Source organism: Branchiostoma floridae, chromosome 19 (assembly GCF_000003815.2).
Source record: "Branchiostoma floridae strain S238N-H82 chromosome 19, Bfl_VNyyK, whole genome shotgun sequence".
NCBI lineage: Eukaryota > Metazoa > Chordata > Leptocardii > Amphioxiformes > Branchiostomatidae > Branchiostoma > Branchiostoma floridae.
Genome location: NC_049997.1, coordinates 3,886,917 through 3,909,065, shown reverse-complemented (window position 1 = coordinate 3,909,065; position 22,149 = coordinate 3,886,917). Strand labels below are relative to the sequence as shown.

Here is a 22,149-nt window from a genome sequence, read left to right as displayed (position 1 = left end):
GGGCTGTTCCACTCATGCAGCCAGGGTTGTCCAACTTAGCTGTTGGCTATCACAAAGGGCTAGCCCTGCTGACAAAGATGATACAAATTGCATTTGACATTAGACAGGAAAAAATTGATAACAATATGTTAATTCCAAGTACATTTTGTCATGATACTGTCTGTCACAGTTGAAGATTGTAGAGATTTCATACTCTATTTCCCTACACAAAGTAAAGAGCTTACCAACACACTTTCAATCATTCTTCTGATCCCTTCTCAAGTTCATCTGTGATGTTATTTGACATTCTAAAGGTTTTTAAGCTAGCTATATCTCTACACAGAGTAAAGAACTTACCAACACATTGTTGATTAGCCCTGAGATCCTTCTCAAGTTGGACTGACCCAAAGCCTTAAATGTCATGTGACCTGCAGGGGGAAGTGTGACATCAGCATCAGGTCACATGTGCCTGGTAGTCTGTAATAGCCCCCGCCTTGGGTTGAGGAATGGTTGATGGCCTATAATAGATACAAATAAGATTTCCTTATGTCCCTCTCTCTGTTACCCTTTAGGATGTAAGTACAGTGGGAAGAACTATGCCAATGGTGCTACCTTTGAAGATCCTAACAATGACTGCAACACCTGCAGCTGTGTGGTGAGTATTAAATTAAGTTAAACATTCTTTAAAGGACATTTAGTCAAACGTAACACTAGTCTCGTTCATTGCCAGTTGTCTATCCTTAGTATGATACATGCAGCTTTGTGAATTTGTAAGTTTCTGCAGTGTAATCAAAATTTGGTAAGAGGCTAGGATAGTGCAAATTAGCATAAAAGTCTTTATCTAAGAAAAGATTCATTTCATGGAAAATAAAGATTGGTAAAAGATTGATAAGTTTGTAAAGACATTCGGCTTGTGTTTCATCTCAGAATGGCCAGGTGAGCTGCAACAGGAAACAGTGTGTGAAGCAGTGCGACCATCCCGAGGGCATCGATGGGTGCTGTCCCAGGTGTGAGGGTAAGTGCAACTCTCATGTGTATGTCACACAGTCAACAAGCTTAGGACATATTTTTTGATCTGCAGAAGTTCTCCAAATCTTTAAGTCAGCTGACAGGTAATCATATTTTTGCATGACAATCACATTGAATAGGTTTCATTGGGTCCTTGGGTTCAAAGGGGCCCTGAAAAAGTCCTAAGGATTGTTAGGGCTTAGACGACATTTATAAGGCTTATAGATGTCGTCTAAGCCCTAACAATTCTGCAATAATTGAGAAAATATCAATCGTATCACTGCAGAAAATGTAATTTAGTGCTCCACGCTTGTGGCATGAGCTTTAGCTGCATTACTTCTTTCTCATTATCCAAAGATTTCTATGTTTTCTGTATAAGGCTTTGTTACATTTGCTGGTTACATCTATTATTTTGCTGTGATTTCTAGGCTGCCGGTATGAGCAGACCAACTACAGGAATGGTGAGACGTTCAGCCCAGTTGGAGACCCATGTGAGGAGTGTATCTGTACTGAAGGGACCGTGAACTGTGGGAGGACCATCTGTCCCCGGGCTGCCTGTCCCAACCCCATCACACAGCCTGGACAGTGCTGTCCTGAATGCCAAGGTAATAATACCACAGTCAGAATGATACAGTTAAATTGCTTATGCCCGGGCACAAAGTTAGGCAGTGTGATATCTCTTGCTGTACATGCCATTATTATCTTCTTCCAGCAGATTTTGTGGAAACTGTCTTTTGGTTTCAGTAAACATCTAGTAACCTCCAAAAGGATGCTCAGAAATGTGATGTTTGTAAGGAGGCTGCTGCCAAAAATTCATCACTGAAAAAAAATACTTTGTACTCAGGTGCAATCATGTTTTCACACAAACCATCATTTTCATTAATTTCTATCCTCCAGAATGCACACACAGCGGACGGAGGTACTATGATGGACAGACTTTCGTCAACCCGCTGGACCCTTGTGAGGAGTGCAGATGTGTAGTGAGTGTTCAGGCTATGTTTCATATATGTTTTGATGATGATCTTGATAGGACTTCTTTTTTTTTGGTCTTTTTTTACAAATCTAATTTGTATTTTCCATCACACTTCTTTCTTTACGTTCCATACAGCAATAATAAGAACATTTTACTCTAATGCTAGGTGCTTTGCGAATGTAAAGCATGAAGGCCAACAAAAATGTCTGTTCATTTAAGCCTTTAACACACTGAAGCCATTCATATAGGGAATCCTTAATTGTTTGTGCAGCAAGGAGAAGGTTAAAAGATGTCACATTGTGCTAAAGAAACATAATTTTGATGTTAAATCAAGGAAGTAACAGAGACCAGCCATGTTCAGGATCTTATCCTTAACACCATAACACATTGGCAGGTCTTTCAACATTGGATTTGTTTCCTTGCAGGGTACGACGGTGATGTGCAGCCGGCCCACCCAGTGTGCATCCTGCTCCAACCCTGTCTCCATCCCAGGCCAGTGCTGCCCCTCCTGTCAGCAGTGCTCGTTCGAAGGTCAGGTGTACAACAACGGCCAGGCCTTCAACCCGGACGCCTGTAGGGAGTGCAGCTGTGCGGTAAGAGTCCTGCATTTCTTATTTCTTGTGACAGCATACACAAGTATGATATAGTACATATATAGTATATGTAGTATATTCATAGAATATGTAGCTACACATGTTGGCAGTGCTCATTTGTAGGCCAGGTGGCAACAACGGCCAGGCCTTCAACCCAGGTGCTTGTAGGGAGTGCAGCTGTGCGGTAAGACCTTACCTTAGACCTTAGATCCTCCTGCAACTTTGTTGCTGTTAGAGTAGACTTAGATTTTTAAGACACTTGAATGTGTATGCATACAGCATAAGTTTTTTATGTGCAGACTTCCTTTGATAGTATGTTAGAATTTGACTAAAATGAAAAATGTCTGAGGTGTTTAAAGATGCATTGCTTAGTTGTAAGAAGCTTGGAATTAGCTAGAACAGTAGGTCTTTCTTCAGCAATTTGTGATCTTGAGAAAAGTCCTTGACAATTATTCAAGATCTCCATTTTATGTCTGTGTTTCAGAATGGGAATGTGCAGTGCATCTCCCAGTCGTGCCCTCCCCTGAGTTGCCCTCCTAACCAGCAGGTGCAGGAGCCGGGGGCCTGCTGTAAGAAGTGTCTGGGTTAGTAATGCCTTGTGTACATTTAACGTTACATGTATATACAGTGGACCTGCATTTACTAGGGATTCGATGTCGATTGATAATAAACTAATAACATATAGGTCCCAAATAATTACTAGGCTTTTAATGTTTATATGGTGACATTAGAAATGAATTTTAAGGTTCATTTGAATTGCTATTATCCTAATAAATTGCAGTCAGATGGAAAAATATCACTATAATAAGTGCTTGTTTAAGACCAAAGTTAGTGCATGGAGCCAACAGTATGAAGTCACATCACGATAAGAATACTGTGATCGATACATGCCCATAAATTCCAAAAGTGACAGACATGGATGCACATTCATAAAATTGCATGCTAAACTTCACGAACAACTGTCTCATCCCGGATTGTCCTGTAAATGACTCTCTACCCTCCCAGGTTGTTTCCATGATGGTCAGCAATACCAGGACGGCCACTCCTGGGTTGATCCCATCAACCCCTGCATGTCGTGCCAGTGTAGACAGGGCATCACCACGTGTGCAGAAATCCGCTGTATCACACCCTGCGCCAACACCATGAGTGTGCCCGGACAGTGCTGCCCTGTCTGCAGTGGTAAGTGTGTCCTACTACCCATGTTGTATTTTATGCAAGAAGCTATAGGGCCAAAGCAAACAAATGGATAACTCTGGGAGACATAATCCTCATGTTGAAGATTAAAAAATATTATCAAGCTGATTTTATGACAAACGGTTAAATTCATGATATGTACACCTGAGATACACCTGTATAAGTGGCCACCTCTACATAAGGACCACCTAGCTAATGGCAACTAGCCAAAGATGGATGGTCTTCTTGGGCAGTGTTGATAGTATAATCTCTCAGTCTGCAACAGTTCAAAAGTTTCTATGGATATCTTGATTTGTTACTATAGGTTTTTGTTGTTTGTCTGCAGCTCTTATCTACAAGCAAAATCATCTGATTCAGTTCTTTCAAAAGATATTAGCAACGCATATATAAATTTTATCCTTCACATGTAAGTATCGTAAAGAAAAGTAAACGTACATGCATTAGCTTAAGGCCTTACATTTTTTGTATCTCAATCCCCAGGCTGCATGTACAACAACAGAACATACCAGGAGGGTGAGACGTTCAACCCTAACGGAGACCCGTGCGACCAGTGTACATGTGAGGATGGGAACATGCGATGTCTGCGCTACAGCTGTGAAAACCTGGACTCCTGTCCTCCCACCCTCATCAGGGACCCCCGGCCTGGAGAATGCTGCCCTGTGTGTCTTGGTGAAGGTAAGGATTTTTCATTGTTCGAGTCAAGCAAAGAGTGCGTTTAACCCTGTGTTAAGAAAATGAAAATAACTATAGTATTATGAATAGATAAAGTGATGAACACACGAAATGCTAAAACAGTCAGTGTTTTAAGCCAAGCAGTACACATTAGAGATAAAATGTATAATAAAAATGTTAAGGTTGAATCAAAATCACATACTACACAAATGTAGCTAATGAACTACCAAAAAGCCAAACGATCATTTCTTTACTTGGTTCTATCCATCTTTGCATTTCAGGTGGTCTCCTCCCGCTGATGAACTGCACTGCTGACACTGTCGGTAACAATATGAGACTGTATGAGGACCCTTGCTACAAGTGTATGTGTGAGGTAAGTTAACAGTTTAAAAAAACTGCTGGAATAAGCTCAGTTTCAAATAAAATGTGTGGTATTGAATTGAGGCACTGAGGCTAGCGGACACGGGTACAATTCATGGCTAGATGTTGTGTCCATAAAAAATGCACTTAACACAATTTTCCTCACTCCACCCAGGTGTAAAAGTGGGTACCTGACTTTGGATGTTCAGATAGAAAGCAGTGGAAGGAGACAAATGGACTCCAGTAGTGTGCCGTCATGTAAACACAGTAGATAATAGCAACTCACTCAGCCTCTACAGACAAAGAAAAGCTATAGGACTACCTACCGTTGAATACAATAACGATTATGATTATGATTATTACTGTCAAAGATTTCTACTGTGATTGACACTTTCAAACGAAAGAAATGTACTTACATGTATTGATGTATCCCTACAGGAGGCTAATGCGTTGGTGTGTGTGCGTGAGGTGTGCCCCAACCTGAACTGTCCTCTAGGAGAACAGTACACCAGCCAGGGAGAGTGCTGTCCTGGTTGTGACAGTAAGCTTGCATCCTTTCCTTATCTTTTACAGACTTCAAATCAAAGCAAGAAAAAGGATATTTTCTGATTTTAACCATTGACTATATACATTCATGACAATTACAACAGTTGCAGAAACGTCTTTAACGAAATACATGTATCATGGCTTTGAAATTTTTTGCTAATATTTGCTGTATATGTTATTACCATGAAACCCTAAAGGCTTGATCCTACAGTAAAAGTAGCTAAAACAATGTCCTATCACAACCTGGTGAATACTACTGAAAATTGTTTTTTATCTTCCAATTAATTGTGAGACTTATTACCTTCGCCAAGAAGGTTTGTTTTGGGTAGCGTTTGTGGGTATGTGTGTTTGTATGTATGTAGAAAAATAGCATAACTCAAGAATGCCTGAATGGATTGTATTGATATTTTGTATGTGGGTAGGTCTTGATGAGACCTGGAAACTATAAGGTTTTGGGATCCCTAACGGCTTGTTATGGTACTGCAGTGGAACTTCCGGGTTTGATATCTCGAGTTCTGAACATGCTGTGGTCATGATCTTAAGTGGGGCAGAGAGTATACTAAGCGGTGTAGGTTTGGACCCCACAGCGGCTTGTTTTGGAAACTGCAGGACCGGATTAGTGTCGGACTTTGAAAAGGAATAACTGAAGAAGGGGTTGACAGATCGTCATGATTTTTCAAGGATTGTATGTGTAATGCATGACAAATGTCTGCCTTTCCAGGATGCTTCATCGGACCGACCAACCAGATCGTGCTTGACGGGGAGTCGTACACCGACCCTAACGAGCCGTGCGTGGCGTGCACCTGTAACCGTGGGGTGGTCACCTGTAAGGTGGAGGAGTGTCTCCCTCTCACCTGTATGGATGGGCTCATGAACTTCCAACCTCCGGATAGATGCTGTGAGGAGTGCAGAGGTAATTAAAAGTTGTTTGCTTATTGTTTTATTGTCTGTGGTAATTAGAAAATAATTGTGGTCACCTGCAAGGTGGAGGAGTGTCTCCCCCTCACCTGTATGGATGGGCTCATGAACTTCCAGCCTCCGGATAGATACTGTGAGGAGTGCAGAGGTAAAGTTTGTTGTTTTTTGTGCCCTAGGAGCACAGTACACAAAGACAATGACATAGTCCATTAGATGTACTGCAGTCAAATGCAATTCTGAGTTCACAATGTTTTCAATTGTCCTTCTTTTCCAGATGATAAAGCATAGAGCGTTCAGCTCAGAATCTAAAGGTTTTGCATTTGATACGCATGCCCAACATTGTGCCCTTAAGTAAGGAACTTAACATGACTTTCCCCTACGTTGGAGTGACAGCCACCAAGCTGCCAAGCTAATGTGTCTAATTGTGTAATATCAAAAACACACTACGAATTTGGTGCGCCAATGTGCCAACATCTGCACATTACCTTCTACCAAGAACCATTCATTTTTTTTGTCAGATGAAGCCATGCCCTGTATGTACCTGGGTGAATCCAAGCTGCCAGATGAGGAGTGGCTGATTGATGAGTGCACCATGTGCTCCTGTGTAGGAGGGGAGGTCATGTGTATGACGGAGAGATGCCCACCGACACACTGTGAATCAGACGAGACCCCCACCCTCTCACCCGGCATGTGCTGTCCAAGGTGTATGCCAAGTGAGTAGAAACCAAACTTTGCAATAGTAGTACTGACAGTAACATCTTTATTCTTTAAAAAGACACAAAAACGCAATGCCCTTTTTATTCAGAACATCAACATAAAACAATATATTTATTTCTCTATAAAAGAAAGTAGTTTAGATTTTTTATACATAGCTTTGTTTTGATAATTGTAGACAGTGTTCTTTTTGCATCTTATTGGCAACTGGTGGAGTCACCAACGCTTGTACTAAATGCAAATGCGTCTCAATATACAAAAGAATCTTAGCTTTGTACTAATGGTTATGGTAGTTAAACCATCTAGAACTAGTAAAAATTGAGCCCATGGTGTGACTTATGTAATACTATATATATTTCTACTGTCACATTCCAGGACCAGCCACTTGTACAACATTTGGCGACCCTCACTACCGCACATTTGATGGGAAGATGATCCACTTCCAGGGCACCTGTGTGTACACCCTGGCAGCTGACTGTGATGGCGGAGACTTCGAGTAAGTGGGACAAGAACGCAAGTTCATCACTTAACCTTTTTTCTGCTATTTTAATATGTCCTACCTTATGCCCTCTGCATGCCCCAAGTCCAGAAAAAGGGTTGACCAAGGTATTTTTATCTGTACACCATCTTGTATCTTGTCTGTCCAGGACTTAATAAAGATGATTCTGATCTCTCTTAACCAAATAAATACAAATCTGATGCTAACAGGCTAGTAGCATCTCTGACAGTAAAAAAAAAGTTAAGTTCCTTCCAACACCAAATTAAGCATTTACATGTCTGTCCTTGGTGCTGAAATATGTGTGAATGCCTTCAACTGTGCTTGCCAGGGAGAGTCCACTTTTCAGATGTTTAATTGTTTTACTTTTAGTTGTTACAGCTTGGAGCTTCAAGCTAGGCATGCATATGATTTGTATTTTAAAAACAAGTATTTTTTTCTTTACCTCCTCTGTCTTAATTAATCTTCACTTTGTGAGCTAGTGTGTTATGCCAGAGGCAGTTATACTGTCTATATAGATACAAATACTTGTGTAAGGTGTTGTATGATACATGTACAGTACCGACTACGTTTATGGTCCGGTCTGAACGCGATTTAATCGCGTGCAAAAGTCGTGCAAGTCGCGATTACATCTCGTGTAAATCGCGATTAAAACTCGTGCAATTCTCGGGTAAAACGATCTTAGCTAAAAAGCGTCAGCGGTCCTCGGACAATATTGCCGACACCCGCGGCGCTGTCCAGCCCCTGTATTATTCACCAATTATCAACAAATACGTGAAATTGACGACTTACAAGTATCATGCAAATTTACAAAAGTAAACACTGCTCATTAACGAACAAAATATTTCGTCGGTGAAACGCCCGACCAAGGGGCGGGGCAGTCGGAACAAAGCCTTTTGTTTTGAGTCGGCGGGGTGCCGGGAGTAAACGCGTTTACAAACGACACGAGATTTTTAATTAGATAGCTACAGCTCATTAGCGCACGCGATTCAATCGCGTTCAAATCGCGACTTGCACGACTTTTAATCGCGATTTGCACGACTTTTAATCGAGATTAAATCGCGTGTAAACCGCGTGGGACCGGACCATAAACGTAGTCGGTACTGTATAAGGTGATATTTATTACTGTTAACCTTTGCCTTAAAACTGTGACTAAGACAACATTCCCATTCCTAAGTTTGCCCTTGTTGTTCCAGAGTGCTGGTTCAGAACGATGACAGAGGTGCATTTGGGGCTGTCTCATGGACTCAAGAGTCCAAGATTAAGCTGAAGGGTGTGGAGATTGAGCTTCTTCAGAAGTGGGTGGTCAAGGTGTGCACAGGATTAAGTCTATTCTACTCTATTGCTGTGTTTGCTTTACTTGGTCAATATTATACTTTCTGTTTGAAAATTACTTTTGAGTGCCAAGCATTTTCTGACTACAATTTAGCTATTGATGTCGCATTTATCTTAAGATTTTTCTATTTTATTTTTTTCTACTTTCTACATTCAGGTGAATGGATTAGAGGTGAACCTGCCCTATCTGAGAGATCCGGTGCTGTTTATAGAGAAGAGTGGCTCAACCATCTTAGTCAACACAGAGATCGGACTCAAGGTAAACACACAAGTCAAACTGAGTCAGATAGTACTCAAAGGCTGTTTACATTGTTCTAATCATGGGACTGTTTTTGCTAGAACTTAAATTTACTCGGCACTGAGTGTGAAACGAATTACATAAGGTTATCAGTGTCACTTGTTGAGAATGTAACCTTGGTATTGCAGGTCCTGTGGAATGGCCACAGCTATTTAGAAGTCAGTGTTCCGGGCACCTACAAGAGAAAAACCTGTGGACTGTGTGGAAACTTCAACAACTTCCCTCAAGATGACATGCGCTTACGTAACGGACAGATCACAAACTCTGCTTCCGTATTTGGGAACAGTTGGAAGGTCGGTATTGTTTCTTTATATCAATTAGAAATTCAATGAATGATGTCTGTAAGATATCAGCAACAGGAATAAAATGTTTCTCTACCTGACTGGTACCTACAGAGAAGTAAAGGTGCTTAGTGATAACTGAAATACATCTTACCTGTTAATGTATACACTGAGTAGATATGGCAGTGGGTATTGATATGGCAATAGTGATTAAGATACATGTACATATAAGAGACAAAACTAATCAAAATGTAATGATAGTAATGAAATGTTCTATCCCAAAGGAACAAGATTGGTACACATGTAACATGACAGGAATCGAACCCAGGACCTCGGTGTTCTGGGTCAAACACCCTGAAGTTACACCGCACAATTCCACTTTAAATTTCTTTGATATCAAATATAGCAGCATACCCAATCTGATTCCTGTCTTCTATCTCAGGTTGACACCCCAGGCAGCCCACCCTGCGAGGACTCAGAAGACTTGGACCCCTGTGTCAAGGCGGGCTACAGGGCTCGTAAGGAGGCTAATGCCAAATGCCTGGTGCTAAAGTCAGACAAATTCATGCCTTGTCACAGGGTAAGTGTCACTCATCTATCGTCAGCCTTGCATTCAGCAGACAGAATAGCTTTTCATGTACATGTACATGTGTCCATCTTTGATATCAATGAGTGAGTTCAGAATTTATAGAAGGTGAAGTTGAACATGATACCTGATGAAAACAAGAAAAATTGAAGCGTTCTTATTGTGTTCCTTGGGTTTCTAGTTGTATTGTACATGTAACACCTCCAGTATAATTTGCCAAATGTAGCTTTAACATACTATAATACTACAAACTATCATGCACCTTTATAGAGTAGATTTTAACAATTTTTTTTGTGTTTTTTTCTTGTGCGTCCAGTACCACTTAATAACTACTGATTATGACTGGATTCTTTCTCCCCATAGGTGATCAACCCAGAGATGTAATTTGCGTTGTGTGTGTATGACTTGTGTGTGTGCGGCTCCAATGACAAGTGTCTGTGTGACACCCTTGGTGCTTAATATGTAACTACTGATCATGACTGTCTCTCACAATTTGTACCATACAGGTGATAAACCCAGAGATGTACTTTGCGTCCTGTGTGTATGACCTGTGTGCGTGCGGCTCTAATGATCAGTGTCTGTGTGATGCCCTGGGTGCTTACGCTGCAGAATGTTCAGCAGCTGGGGTCATACTGAACTGGAGATCCCCGTCCATGTGTGGTGAGTTCTTCTAGAAACCAATATTTCAATACCGGTAATGAATTTTAATCTGAATGAGATGACAACTAGCAAAACAGAGCTTATAATTTTGATGTTTACTTTTAGATTTTGTGATTTGTACCAATGTGGTGAATTCTTTGCTTGTAGCAAATGAATAGAATCTAATAGATTTATTACAAATTCTTACAGGAAGTATACAAAAAGTATACACATAAAGATATATAATTCTTGAAAAAAATGAAAGTATTACCCAGGGGAGTACTTTTTCAGTTGTTTATGTTCTAAATCTGATCTTGTTAGGTTTTTCTTGGGTTTTGTTGAAGGTTGTAGTACTTTGATATACATTTGTATCAGTAACAGCATATACAAAAATAGTTATGAATTATTGGTTAGCATGTTGGTATGGATATATACATGTATAATATTATGTCTTTTCGTTGTTTAAAAAAGTGATCCATAATATTGTTTGCTTGTGTTTTCTAGCTATTGGCTGCCCATCGGAGAGAGGACTCATGTTTGACGAGTGTGGGCCGATATGCCCCAGAACGTGTGCCAACAAGCACACCGTATTAGGGGACGTCCCTACGCCATGTTTCAAACCCTGCATCCCCAGCTGTCAGTGTCCCGCGGGACAGGTGTTATGGGACAACCAATGTGTCACACCCGGACAATGTCCGGATACCGGTTTATATAATATCTTTAGGTGATAGAATATATTTTTATTTAGGTGATAAGATGTAGTAAAATACCAGGGAAATGCCATGTTATCCTTTTTACACATTCATCGGCTGCTTGCTTGTCTATAGCCTGAGTACCAACCTTGGTAGTGACCGTTGACTCAATCCTTTCGCTTGCTAACCACGCAGCAAGCAAAAAGATTGAGCCAGCGGTCAATACAGAGAATGGTACTCAGGCTAACTTGGCTAATCTCCAAGCAAATGTGTCAGTCAGGCTTGTTTTGAGCATATTTGTATGTTTTTCAGGAGGTGCATGGTATTTACAGACACCTGTGCCAGTTGGGTGTTTGTAAAAAAAAGTATACACCTTTAGAAGTAGTACGTTCAAATATACTCAAAAGAAGCCTTACTGCCATATCTGCTTGGAGATTATCACTTGTCCATCTTACAATGAAAATGACAAAAATTGTACTAAAAACAAAATTCTTACCCCTGACTAGATTCTCTGAATGTATGGTCAATAATAGCATCCAATATTTGGACAAGATATGAAAAAACATAAAAAAACATAAATGTAAAAGTGTATTTGTTCAAGACGTACGACAATCTGAGATGGAACACTTCAAATACCATTCTTAGAGTCCATTTGTGGGCTTTATTGTATGATACGATAGTAAAATGTCATAGTCAAACATATCGTGATGTATTGTAGATTCCATCAAATAGAGAGATGCACATGTAACCAAAAATAAGTCACATTTTGTACTTCATCTCTCTCTTTTGTACATAGTTCATTCCAATATACAACATTCATGCCTAACATGATATGTTATGTACAGTTGATAATTAATATTTTCAATATTATTGATACTAATGCCTAGAGCCCTTTCAGAAATATGGTGTATCTTGCAGTGGTATAGAATAGCCTGAATTCTTTTTAAAGCCTGATCAAGTATGGATAGTTCTGCCACAAGCTGAGCTTGAGGTGGTGCAAGTAGCTATATAGTATAACCAAAACCTGCTAAGGTAGGTATCTGGTACCAACCTTTAGCTCTATTGGATACTGGGTTAGGTAGCATTGCAAAGGTTAAACAAAGCCGTTTGTCGCAGAAATAGGAGCTGAAACGTAAGAGATTGCCTTCAAAATTTGAAGTGACTGTGTGATATGGAGTATGGCAACTGTCATGACTACCTCAGTATCTCAAGCCATATCTAGTGTTGGAAGACGCTTAGTTACAATTCAGAATCATGATGCTCATGACTTTTAAGGTATATGTACAGATGAACTTCATGCTTGTCTCAAAAAAGCCATATCTGTGTATCAGATACTCTGCACCATTCCCAACGTATGTTCAAACACTCATATAGCTTTATGGTCATTTTTTATATACAGTTAAAACTGCCTACTTAGTAATAAGACCACTTAGGAGACCAATAACATCTGTATGTGAACTTGTGGTCACTATAGACAAAATTTGTCACAACTGCCAGCTGGTCCTTACGCAGATGTGGTCATTTGTACAGGTTTGACTGTAGTACCAGTTTGCTTTGTATTTTGTTTGGTGCTTTAACCTTAACACATTTGGTGCTTTTACTTAATGTACTACAATTTTACAAAGTCAAGAACATTCATGGTGCCAGGTTAGGTAAGATAAGGTGTTACTATGCAAAGTTCCAGAACAGGGATACGGTTTTGTGACAATATTCCAAACATATGTTGAAGTTAATCATATATATTATGCCAAGGTCATCCATATTCAGACCAAAGACTGTTCTCATATTTTTGCTACACCAATACAATCATTTGTTACATTCATAACTTTGTACGTACATTGTTTCTTCATCATAGGATTTGCTCGGGTTTTATTTGCAATTTACAAAGCACAAAATGGCTGAAAATGCTCTGCCGAGAATGCCATTTAGAGCTCGCAGACTCGTCGTGCAATGTGATGGGTATAATCAGCCTCCTTGTGGAAAAATCCATTTGCAAGAATATTTACATCAATGTGCTCATCCTATAGAAAGCGCTTTGGCAAACAAATAAACGTTGATGAAGCAAAGTCACAGTATAAAACCCGAATAGATTAGTTTCGGCATGGCATGTGTCCAAATCATCTTCTTTGTGGTCTTTGGCGTACTGCGGAATTATCTCCTGGCAGCCTGTAATAAAACCAGACAGCATTTAGCACGGGATAAGCTACAAAAGCCACAAACGTCTGAGATCTGGTGATTTCAGTCAAAAAAGCATGCCATCAATATTGTTTGCATATTGCATGACGACGTATTTTTCTATATAGAAAGGTATTGTAGTATCGTTAATGATAACGATTTGAAAGGCCTGTCGTTTTACCTTCTTCGCCCTCCGTACGCTGATGATGGCCTCTAGAACGTCCTCATCACTGGATAAGTCGTTCACATCACGCAGTTTGTCCACACATTCTGTTCGTAATGGCAGGAAAATTTTAAAGTAAATCATCAAAACATTGGATAACCGTTACATCAATTTATATTGAATGTTTGCCAACCTTTCAAACTTTGCCAACCAGTTCACAAACCAAGTTATGGATCCAAAACTTTATCCAACAAAGAAGTCGACGATTTCCGTGGTTCCTTCATACATTTTGTTGTATGATTCACTATTCATGGGGAAATTGGGAGTCATTTTTATACTATAAATGTATCATTCTTACCTTGGAACGAAGGCCTGTCATCTGGACTCTGACTCCAACATGCTTGCATCAGTTGGTTAACAGTGTCTACACCCGGCACGTCTGTGGGGACCAGTGACATGTCCGGCCGCCCTCCGCCTGTCACGTAACAACTGAGTGGCGTGCTGATGTTCAATCTGCCTTGGATATCTGTAGGACGTATTGATAGAATTTAGGTATGTTATGAAAACGTAATAGAGAAAGGCTGTGGTAGTGGGTACATGAATTCTGCCATGTATCTATGCACAGGTCCAGTACATCAACAAGTCTTACGTGCAGCTGAAAAGTGTATACGTGGACTGAATTGTAATTGAGATGTACTTACCTCGATAGGGCCTTCTTCGGGTCACAATCTCCCACAGTAGAACACCAAAACTGAAATCATCACAAGCACACTGTCAAAACTCAAGAAATCAAATTTATGGTAAGAAGCCTTTCAAAAGATTCTAATATTTTTAGGATATTTACAAGGTTCCTAGTCAACCATTTGTATGTTGATAAAACATGTGTCGCGAAAAACAAAAAAATTCTTATTACCTGTACACATCAGTCTTGTCGGTTGGACCGGCGTCTGTGTCAAAGAACTCCGGCGGGACATGCGTGGGGGTCCCGCCCATCGGGCTCGTTTCAGTCACGATGCGGGACTGCATCTTCCATTTTGAAAGGCCAAAGTCTGAAATCTAATTTAAAGTTTGTTTGTCACCTACTTAATTAATACATCTGATGGTAACTTAGACGGGATGGCATTACATTTAGAATGCAAAACAATGAACATAAAACACAACAAAAATTAACTGACTCCACTCTCCCCGAATGAGACAAGACACCGTAACCATTCTATATCAGTGCATGTAGATTGGTATCAGTAGGAATACAAATTCAAAGGTTGACTAGCAAAAAAGCAGAACTATTTTATTCTGTGACATGTGTCACATATTACCTTCACGTGGAAGTCGCGATCAAGCAGAACGTTCTCTGCCTTTAGATCACAGTGGATGATCTGGGGATCCTGGCTGTGCAGAAAAGTCATCCCCATGGCTGTCTCTCGTGCCATTCTCCACCTCAGGGCCCAGGGCACGTCGATGTTTTGCAGTAGCTCGGTAAGGGATCCGTTCTCCATGAAGGGCATCACGATGGCGAATTGTGGCTGAAGGCAGATGCCCAAGAGACGAATGACGTAGTCTGACCGACTCCCCACGTTCAGCTTCCTCGCCTCAGAGTACAGCAGATCTTGCTCACTTCTGCAGTAAGGCAAACGTCAAAGCATTTTCGGATGATCTGAAAACATTCAAAAGTCAAATAATACTTTTTGGCTGTATTGAAAAGGTTACCACCACCGATGGCAAACTCATGCCACAATAACATTTTCAATTCGGGACCAGCCTGGGTAGCTTTCGGTAACGAAAATTATATAATGAAGGGCAACAAGACACAGAATTCGTTTTTTTTAGATTGGTCGTCAGCTTAACTCTTTATTTACACGTTGATTTGTCGTTTACGATAAAGATTTCAGATAAGAACGGATCTAGAGATTGTATTACTTACGTTCCGTATATTTCAAGGGTCAGACTTTTGACGGCCACTTCCTGTCTCCAACTCCGATGAAAGGCCTTCTTCACAGACCCGAATCCCCCTTGGCCAATAAGGGACGTCCCCGGGAAGTCTAGCTGTTCATAGTCGATGATGGGGAGCCTGCTGTCAACTGTCACACTAGGATAGTTGCTACGAATGCGAAGAACGTGGAGAAAACACTTCACACTTAAGGTAGTAAAAGAAGGGCTGGGTTTGCAGACTTGGAGAGAGGGGTTGGGGGGCTGGTTCGCGATTTTCAACGTTTGGTTTGTAGTTTGCCGAGGAAGTGAGTTTGCCGATGGAGGTAGTTTTGCCCTGCCCCACAATAAAATAAAAGCCAGCCCGGCTCGAAGTTTGCAAAGGAGGCTAGGTCTGTGTAGAAATGTAAAACTAAAATACACGACCGTGTGAAAAGTTGGTTCATCACATAAAACAAACAAATTTACTTTCAAAACATTATAACACATAGTACCTATTAAGCTGGTCATCGAATTCATAACCGCCAACAGCACTTGCTTCTGATTGCTGACCGCTGTACTGTCGACCACTTTCTCCTGATTCCCAGCAGGTGTTCCCTCGACCACTTTCTCCTGATCGCTGAACGCTGACCTCTTGGTTCTAACGGTAAAAAATACACAGGTGTGTTATTGAAACAAGGTAAGCAGAATGTAAATGCATTTAATTTCGCGGGGATTTAATTTCGCGGTAGCGGCAAAATGGACATTTCGCGGTGGATTTAATTTCGCGGTAGCGCCATCCCGCGAAATTCAATGCATTTTCAGTACTGCACTGTAGTCACGAACTGCCGTGTAAACCCGGCGCCTGTACAAACCGCCAGTCGGAAAACACTTGCTGGTTGCCCGGTAAGGGTCCTATACAGACGGATAGAACAGTTTCCATGCTTTTGACTTGTTCTTGCGTGAGCCACTGTTACTGATCTAATCGTATCTACCCTCTCAATACGTAATAGTATACAGTAGTACGACCTTTGTATCATGGTGAACATACTGTACAGTACTGTAATACAGTTGGTCGTATGAAAAAATTACATGTGTGTCTTCAGTCAAGACTTCACCGTAGTAAGTATGTCAAACTTTTCATTATACAGTGACAAAGACAGTAGTAGTATGTACATGGAGCGGAAAAGGGGCACCTTAGGCGGCGCCAGCAGACGAAATATTCGCGGTGGATTTGATTTCGCCGTGAAGCGGCCGCCGCGAAAACCGCGAATATTAATCCACCGCGAATATTTCTGCATTTACAGTATTGCTTTCACATTCGACTATTTCATTGATCAATTGACGTTGTTCAATACCCACATATAGTTTATATAGTTCAGTACCCACATTTATTGAAATCTGTCACGAATTAATAAATATATTCTTGACAATATTCTTATCCTGATATATGACTGATGAACATAATACTCACTCTAGGTGCAGTTATTTCAGCGATTGCAAGAGGCGTTGCAGGCTCCGCCATTTCCCAGGCACTCATAGTGTGATAGTTTTCCCTTCGCCCGGGATACAACTCGACCATGGAGAACGAGTCTTCACCCAAATCTAGGACCTTTACGTCAAACTCCAACCTACGTGTTCTCTCACAGTAGAACCTGAAGTTGACTCCGTACATGCCGTTCACCATCTCCACATCTGCAGGGCGGATGTTTCCGTGGAAGATGGCGCAGACGGTCTCGTTTTCCATCATGGCGACTGGAGGGGTTGGTGTGCCTACCTGTTTGTAGAGAAATCGAACCTGTGACATTTGCATCGATCGTTGTCCTTAGGGGGTGTAGCCCCGGTCGGGCTCTGAAGCCAGAAAATTGTCTCGGTGGACTGTGGGGTACAGGGCAGTACCCTCCGGAGATAACGGCGCCTATACGTTGCCTAGTCCCTGGTTGATTTTAACTGTGAGTTTGATAAAGCTGGGGCCCGGTAGTGCCCCAAAATAGCCCGGTTGTTCCAGGGTGTCCCACGGGGCCTCGTAGGGGTCACGCTCGAAAGTGTAATAAAACAGCCCGGAAAGGCTTCTTTCCAACTGTGGCCGTAGCGTAACTATCAATACAGCTCCTCTCCAAACTTAAACCAGTATCACCTCTTTCTATAATGTGCTGCGTAATTGACTATTGTATAATATGTGTAAGAAGAAAAGCAAATTCCTGAAAAAATTTTTCTCACCTGCAGCTCGTATTTGTCCTCGGTAATGGTACGACAGATGCGATCGTCCACAGACTCCTCAAGCACACACTCCATCCGGGCAGTCATGACGCCGTCTTCTCGGGGCTCCTTCCATTTCTTGAAGATGACAGTCCTGACGCGTCGGGCCCGGACGTTTCTGGTCACCAGGTTGACGATTCCGCTAACATCAGTCCCATCACGGCAGCGAAGCACGACAAAACTGAAATGTAATTATTGATCGATCAATCAAGCATGAATAAAGCGTAAAGTGCCACCACCTTACTGAAGTATTCACTGAATGCTCCACTGAATGCTCCTAACCTTCAGTTAGCTTATTTCAAGTTTATAGTCTACTTGTTCACAGGTAGTGCTACGCCCTAAAACTTACCTAATAGATGAAAGATAAAAAAAGACTAGCTATAATTTCATGCAAATCGATGGTGTCTCAATAGTAGACTCAATAATGTTTATTACTTACCCAGAACTGAGTCTGTCTGTCTGGAAAGCCACCTTTGATCCCTGTAGAACGACATCCCCCACTTTACTGGTGACATCTTCCCATTCTCCGTTCTCATTACAGCTGAGGACACGGACCCGACTGTCTTCTTCTCCGGGTGACAAGGGCAGGACAACGGTAGCGGGGCGGTTCAACAGCAGGTTGCTGCCTTTGAAGAAGTTGACAATGTGACTCATGTTGTCTACAGAATCCACTATCCCAGCACAGGAAAGCGTGTCTCTGTCGACTGGCGTCACCTTTGTTGGGGAGAAAAGAAAACGTTTAGTGTGTTTTTTCGTTGATGCCAGGTCAAGCTTGCTTTTATCTAAGACAGAACGAGAAACAATGATTCATTTGTATCTCTGTACACAAATAACGCTTATTTCGACGCTACGATAACATGGAAATATTTACTTACAGTGAACGAGATCTCTTCTTCTTCAAGGATACAGTCCTCAGGAAGATTTATTTCAATTCCTGTCAGATCAGAGGATGTTAGTGTTGATGCTTCGCCTGCCCTTACTCTGTGGAAGTGCTCCAATGGACTCGCCACGACAGCGAACGAAGAGAAGTGCGTTACCTCTACCGTAACAAATCGCTGTCCCTGAAGCGCAGATTTAAAGAAATGTCAATACCTCAAATCACATTGCTCATCATAACGAAATCTAGTAGGGATGCCTAAAAGTCTAGTCTTACAAATACCTTTTTTCTATTTAAACATCAATTGAAGCTGAACCAAAATTGAACCCGTTAAATATAAGTAGGATTTTTCCGTGCGCTAACACTGTAATAGAGTCGCACACACTAACCTGCTCTTGCTCGCTCCGTGTTTCCAGAGCCGTCCACGTACCCCCGTCATCTTCTGATGTCAACACAATGTACTCCCGTTCGCAGTCAAACTTGGGTAAGGAGTGGGGGATCTTGAGCTTTACGGGTTTGGAGAACGTCATTCCTGATGGTCGCATCTCGATGATGTCGCTGACCAGTAGCTGAGTGTCGTCAAGCTCGAGCGTTCCGTCGTACCCGTGTGGGTTCAGAACAACTGTGATAACTGATGTGTCTTCCTCTGTAGCTCCGGGAGGAATGCTCAGGTTGCAGCCTGCAGGGAGGTCCAGCGACTGCACGATGCTTGTGTCTGTTGATACCTCATAGCTGTGGAAGGCAAACGTATGACTCAATTCAAAGTATGTTGTTAAAAATGTACAAACATTTGATACTTTAAGGTCCATTTACCCTGAAGAAGAAACGAGAAATTTTATCTGAAGAAGCAACTTTCTTTACTTACCTAAATGCCTTATCGTATTCATCTGGAAAAGTTTGGCCGAGGCGCCATTCTGCCTCCTGTTCCAGGACGATTGCCTTTGTTGTTGCTTGAACGACTTCCTCCACAAGCTCTTCCATCACCAGGCGTGCCTTTGCATCTAAGATAATCTCACGTTCCCACATGACCCACAAACTGCCGATTATGTCGTCTGACAGAACGTCGTTGATTGCATCGTCAATAATCTCCGTCGCGATGGTGGTTGTGACCTTGTTGAAGCAGTCTTCTGCTAACAGCTCAGTGCGGACGGAGGCCACGCCTTCTCTGACGATTTTGTGGTTTGGCAGTTCCAGTCTTGGGGTGTCATTTAGGACAAGGCCTGCTTTTGTCCCTATCTTTTTGTCTTTCAGCTTCCGCAGGCGGTGAAGTGTGGGAGGCAAACCGAACAGGCGGCGGTTTCCTTCCAAATCTAGGGTCTCCAGGTTCAGTAATTGTCCAAAGCTGTCCGGAAGCGTGCGCAGTTTGTTGCCGGCAAGGTGGATTTCAGTCAAAGCTGATGATTGTCCAAAAGAGTCCGGAAGGGTCTCAATGCCACAATAGCTGAGATTGAGTTTCTCAATGTGTTCCAGCTTCTCAAGTCCTCCTGGTAGGAAACATAAGGAACTATTGTCCTCCATATCCAAGATCTTCAACTTCCGAGGGACGTTCAGCTGTAAGTCGCGCTGGCGGTTTTTCAGTTTGTTATTCTTCATTTCTAAGATTTCAAGACATCCGAGCGACTTGATTGATCCTGGAATGCGTTCAAATGCGTTGTTGTTGAGGACCAGGATCTTAAGTTGCCTCATACCTGACATGTCGTCTGGGAGGGTTGTCAAGCCATTTGTTGACAGATCAAGGGTTTTAACTTTGTCCAGGACAGTAAGGTTGCCTGGGAGTGATTTGAGGTTGCATTTGCACAAAACAACGTGCTCAAGGTACCTAAGCTGCTCCATTGTTGTTGGAAGAGTTACTGCAGCAATTGACGGATTCCGTGAAAAGTCCATTCTGCTCAGATACTTGCACTGTGAAATGGTACCACTGATTTCTGTGATGGGACAACCAGCTACTCTCATCTCCTTTAGGTTAGGAAGACTCGCAATGTCAGCCGGTATGGAACCCAGAGGGTTGTCTGACACGTCCAGGATTTCAAGTTCCTTGATACGGAAGACAGCTGGTGGTATTTCGTTCAGAGACTTGCCCGAAAGATCTAGTTCTTTCTCGTTCATTTGGACCCTTAGATATGCCTCTGTCCATCCTGTATGTTCCTGTGTCGTCCTGTGAGTTTGCGTTCTTGGTGGTTTTGGTCTTCGCGTGCGATCCATACTGGGCCCTAGTTTTGTGTGAACACAAAATTATCAGCCTTTTAGATCATCGTCATTAAATCTCTAACCGTCGCTTTGGGATGGTACTTGTGTACCGCACCTTTTGTAAGACGTTTCTTAAAACAAATAATGGTTGACCTATATCATAGTTGAAGGTCTGTTTCTCTAGATATGCTGGGATATGCACTGTAGATGGAGGCACTTGCATTTTCCACTATATTAGCCTTAAGCACATTGGTACATTCTCTCTCCAATAACCGATTACTATGAGATCTATCACTGTTCTGATTTATGTCATTTGCTAACTTTCATCTCTCCTCTGTGCCATAGCTGCAAAATCATTTATCAATGCTATCTGACAAATGGCGCCGAACTGACCAATTGTTATTTACAATTGTGACAGATGCCTTTACACTACGATTGTTGCCAGATGTAAGAGGTGAAAGGTCAGCTCTGCGAAGTTGAGATGGAATGTTTCATCAACTTAACAGGCATGTTTCTACAAAGAAACATTACCCTACGTAGCAAACAGGGTAATTTATGGACAGAACTTGCCAGAACGTCGTCTTGATAACGTATCGTAAACTATAACGTTGCTCCACACGTAGGCGTTGCGCTGTCGACGAATTTTAGCACTTTTTCATTTATTATTCAAATCAAGGACTTATATGCATAATTTGCATCTTTTAATGTTCCACCTGCCACAAAATACACTCGGTAATGTGTTTGATGCATATCATGAAAAACAATACAAGTATGGATTCTCTTAATTTAATATGGTCTGCCACCAAGACCATAGCACGTCCAGGTCAAAAGATATTAGAAAATGGAAGTGCTGCCTCACATATCAGGGGGCCTAAAATCGTCCTTCGTCTTCCCAACACCTATTCATACAACATACGACATTATCAAGGAAAGCTAAAAGCATCACATGGTGGACAAAATTCATGAATTTTTCATGTTTTCAGTCGACACAAATGGCCGCATAGAAGCCTACAATGGGGGCAATAAAATTGTACGACGATGGAGAAAATTTGAACATCCACTTCAGCTCTATTTTCATCGCAGGACGTTCCCCAGTGGCTAATTTTACCGACGATGTACCTAAAACATACTGCAATTAGCTATTAATCTCCAGTCGTACGTTGACCTACGACGTTTGTGACGATGACTTTATATAGTGAAACTCTTGCGCCCGATTTTCCCCATACGTACATGTACAATGTACGGCGTTATTACTGTGTTATATCGCGCATAAAATCGCGGTCGCGGTAAATCGTACGA

At 41.7% G+C, this 22,149-nt stretch overlaps 2 protein-coding genes across 2 annotated transcripts in view; one reads left to right on the top strand and one right to left on the bottom strand.

Annotated features, from left to right (window-relative positions):
• Positions 1–13,098, top strand: part of LOC118407080 (kielin/chordin-like protein) — a 108,781-nt gene extending 95,683 nt beyond the window's left edge. Inside the window, exons 52-70 of the mRNA XM_035807499.1 lie at positions 552–634; positions 907–994; positions 1,416–1,592; positions 1,885–1,967; positions 2,386–2,553; positions 3,038–3,137; positions 3,559–3,732; positions 4,228–4,422; positions 4,701–4,792; positions 5,218–5,320; positions 6,047–6,238; positions 6,762–6,956; positions 7,333–7,453; positions 8,650–8,764; positions 8,946–9,047; positions 9,215–9,379; positions 9,810–9,947; positions 10,460–10,613; positions 11,097–13,098. Of these exons, the coding sequence (XP_035663392.1) occupies positions 552–634; positions 907–994; positions 1,416–1,592; positions 1,885–1,967; positions 2,386–2,553; positions 3,038–3,137; positions 3,559–3,732; positions 4,228–4,422; positions 4,701–4,792; positions 5,218–5,320; positions 6,047–6,238; positions 6,762–6,956; positions 7,333–7,453; positions 8,650–8,764; positions 8,946–9,047; positions 9,215–9,379; positions 9,810–9,947; positions 10,460–10,613; positions 11,097–11,320 (2,669 nt within the window). The 3' untranslated portion in view covers positions 11,321–13,098. The remainder of the gene's footprint in view (positions 1–551; positions 635–906; positions 995–1,415; positions 1,593–1,884; positions 1,968–2,385; positions 2,554–3,037; positions 3,138–3,558; positions 3,733–4,227; positions 4,423–4,700; positions 4,793–5,217; positions 5,321–6,046; positions 6,239–6,761; positions 6,957–7,332; positions 7,454–8,649; positions 8,765–8,945; positions 9,048–9,214; positions 9,380–9,809; positions 9,948–10,459; positions 10,614–11,096) is intronic.
• LOC118406448 lies at positions 11,726–20,894 on the bottom strand. The gene is made up of 14 exons (XM_035806499.1): positions 19,529–20,894; positions 19,053–19,395; positions 18,662–18,847; positions 18,226–18,500; positions 17,748–17,967; positions 17,002–17,304; positions 16,043–16,188; positions 15,544–15,720; positions 14,939–15,239; positions 14,536–14,678; positions 14,324–14,373; positions 13,981–14,148; positions 13,641–13,729; positions 11,726–13,450 (listed from the first exon to the last, which is right to left on the bottom strand). The coding sequence occupies exons 1-14, from the start codon at positions 20,863–20,865 to the stop codon at positions 13,436–13,438; spliced, it is 3,753 nt and encodes a 1,250-aa protein (XP_035662392.1). The 5' UTR covers positions 20,866–20,894; the 3' UTR covers positions 11,726–13,435.
• Positions 20,895–22,149: the final 1,255 nt, after the last annotated feature.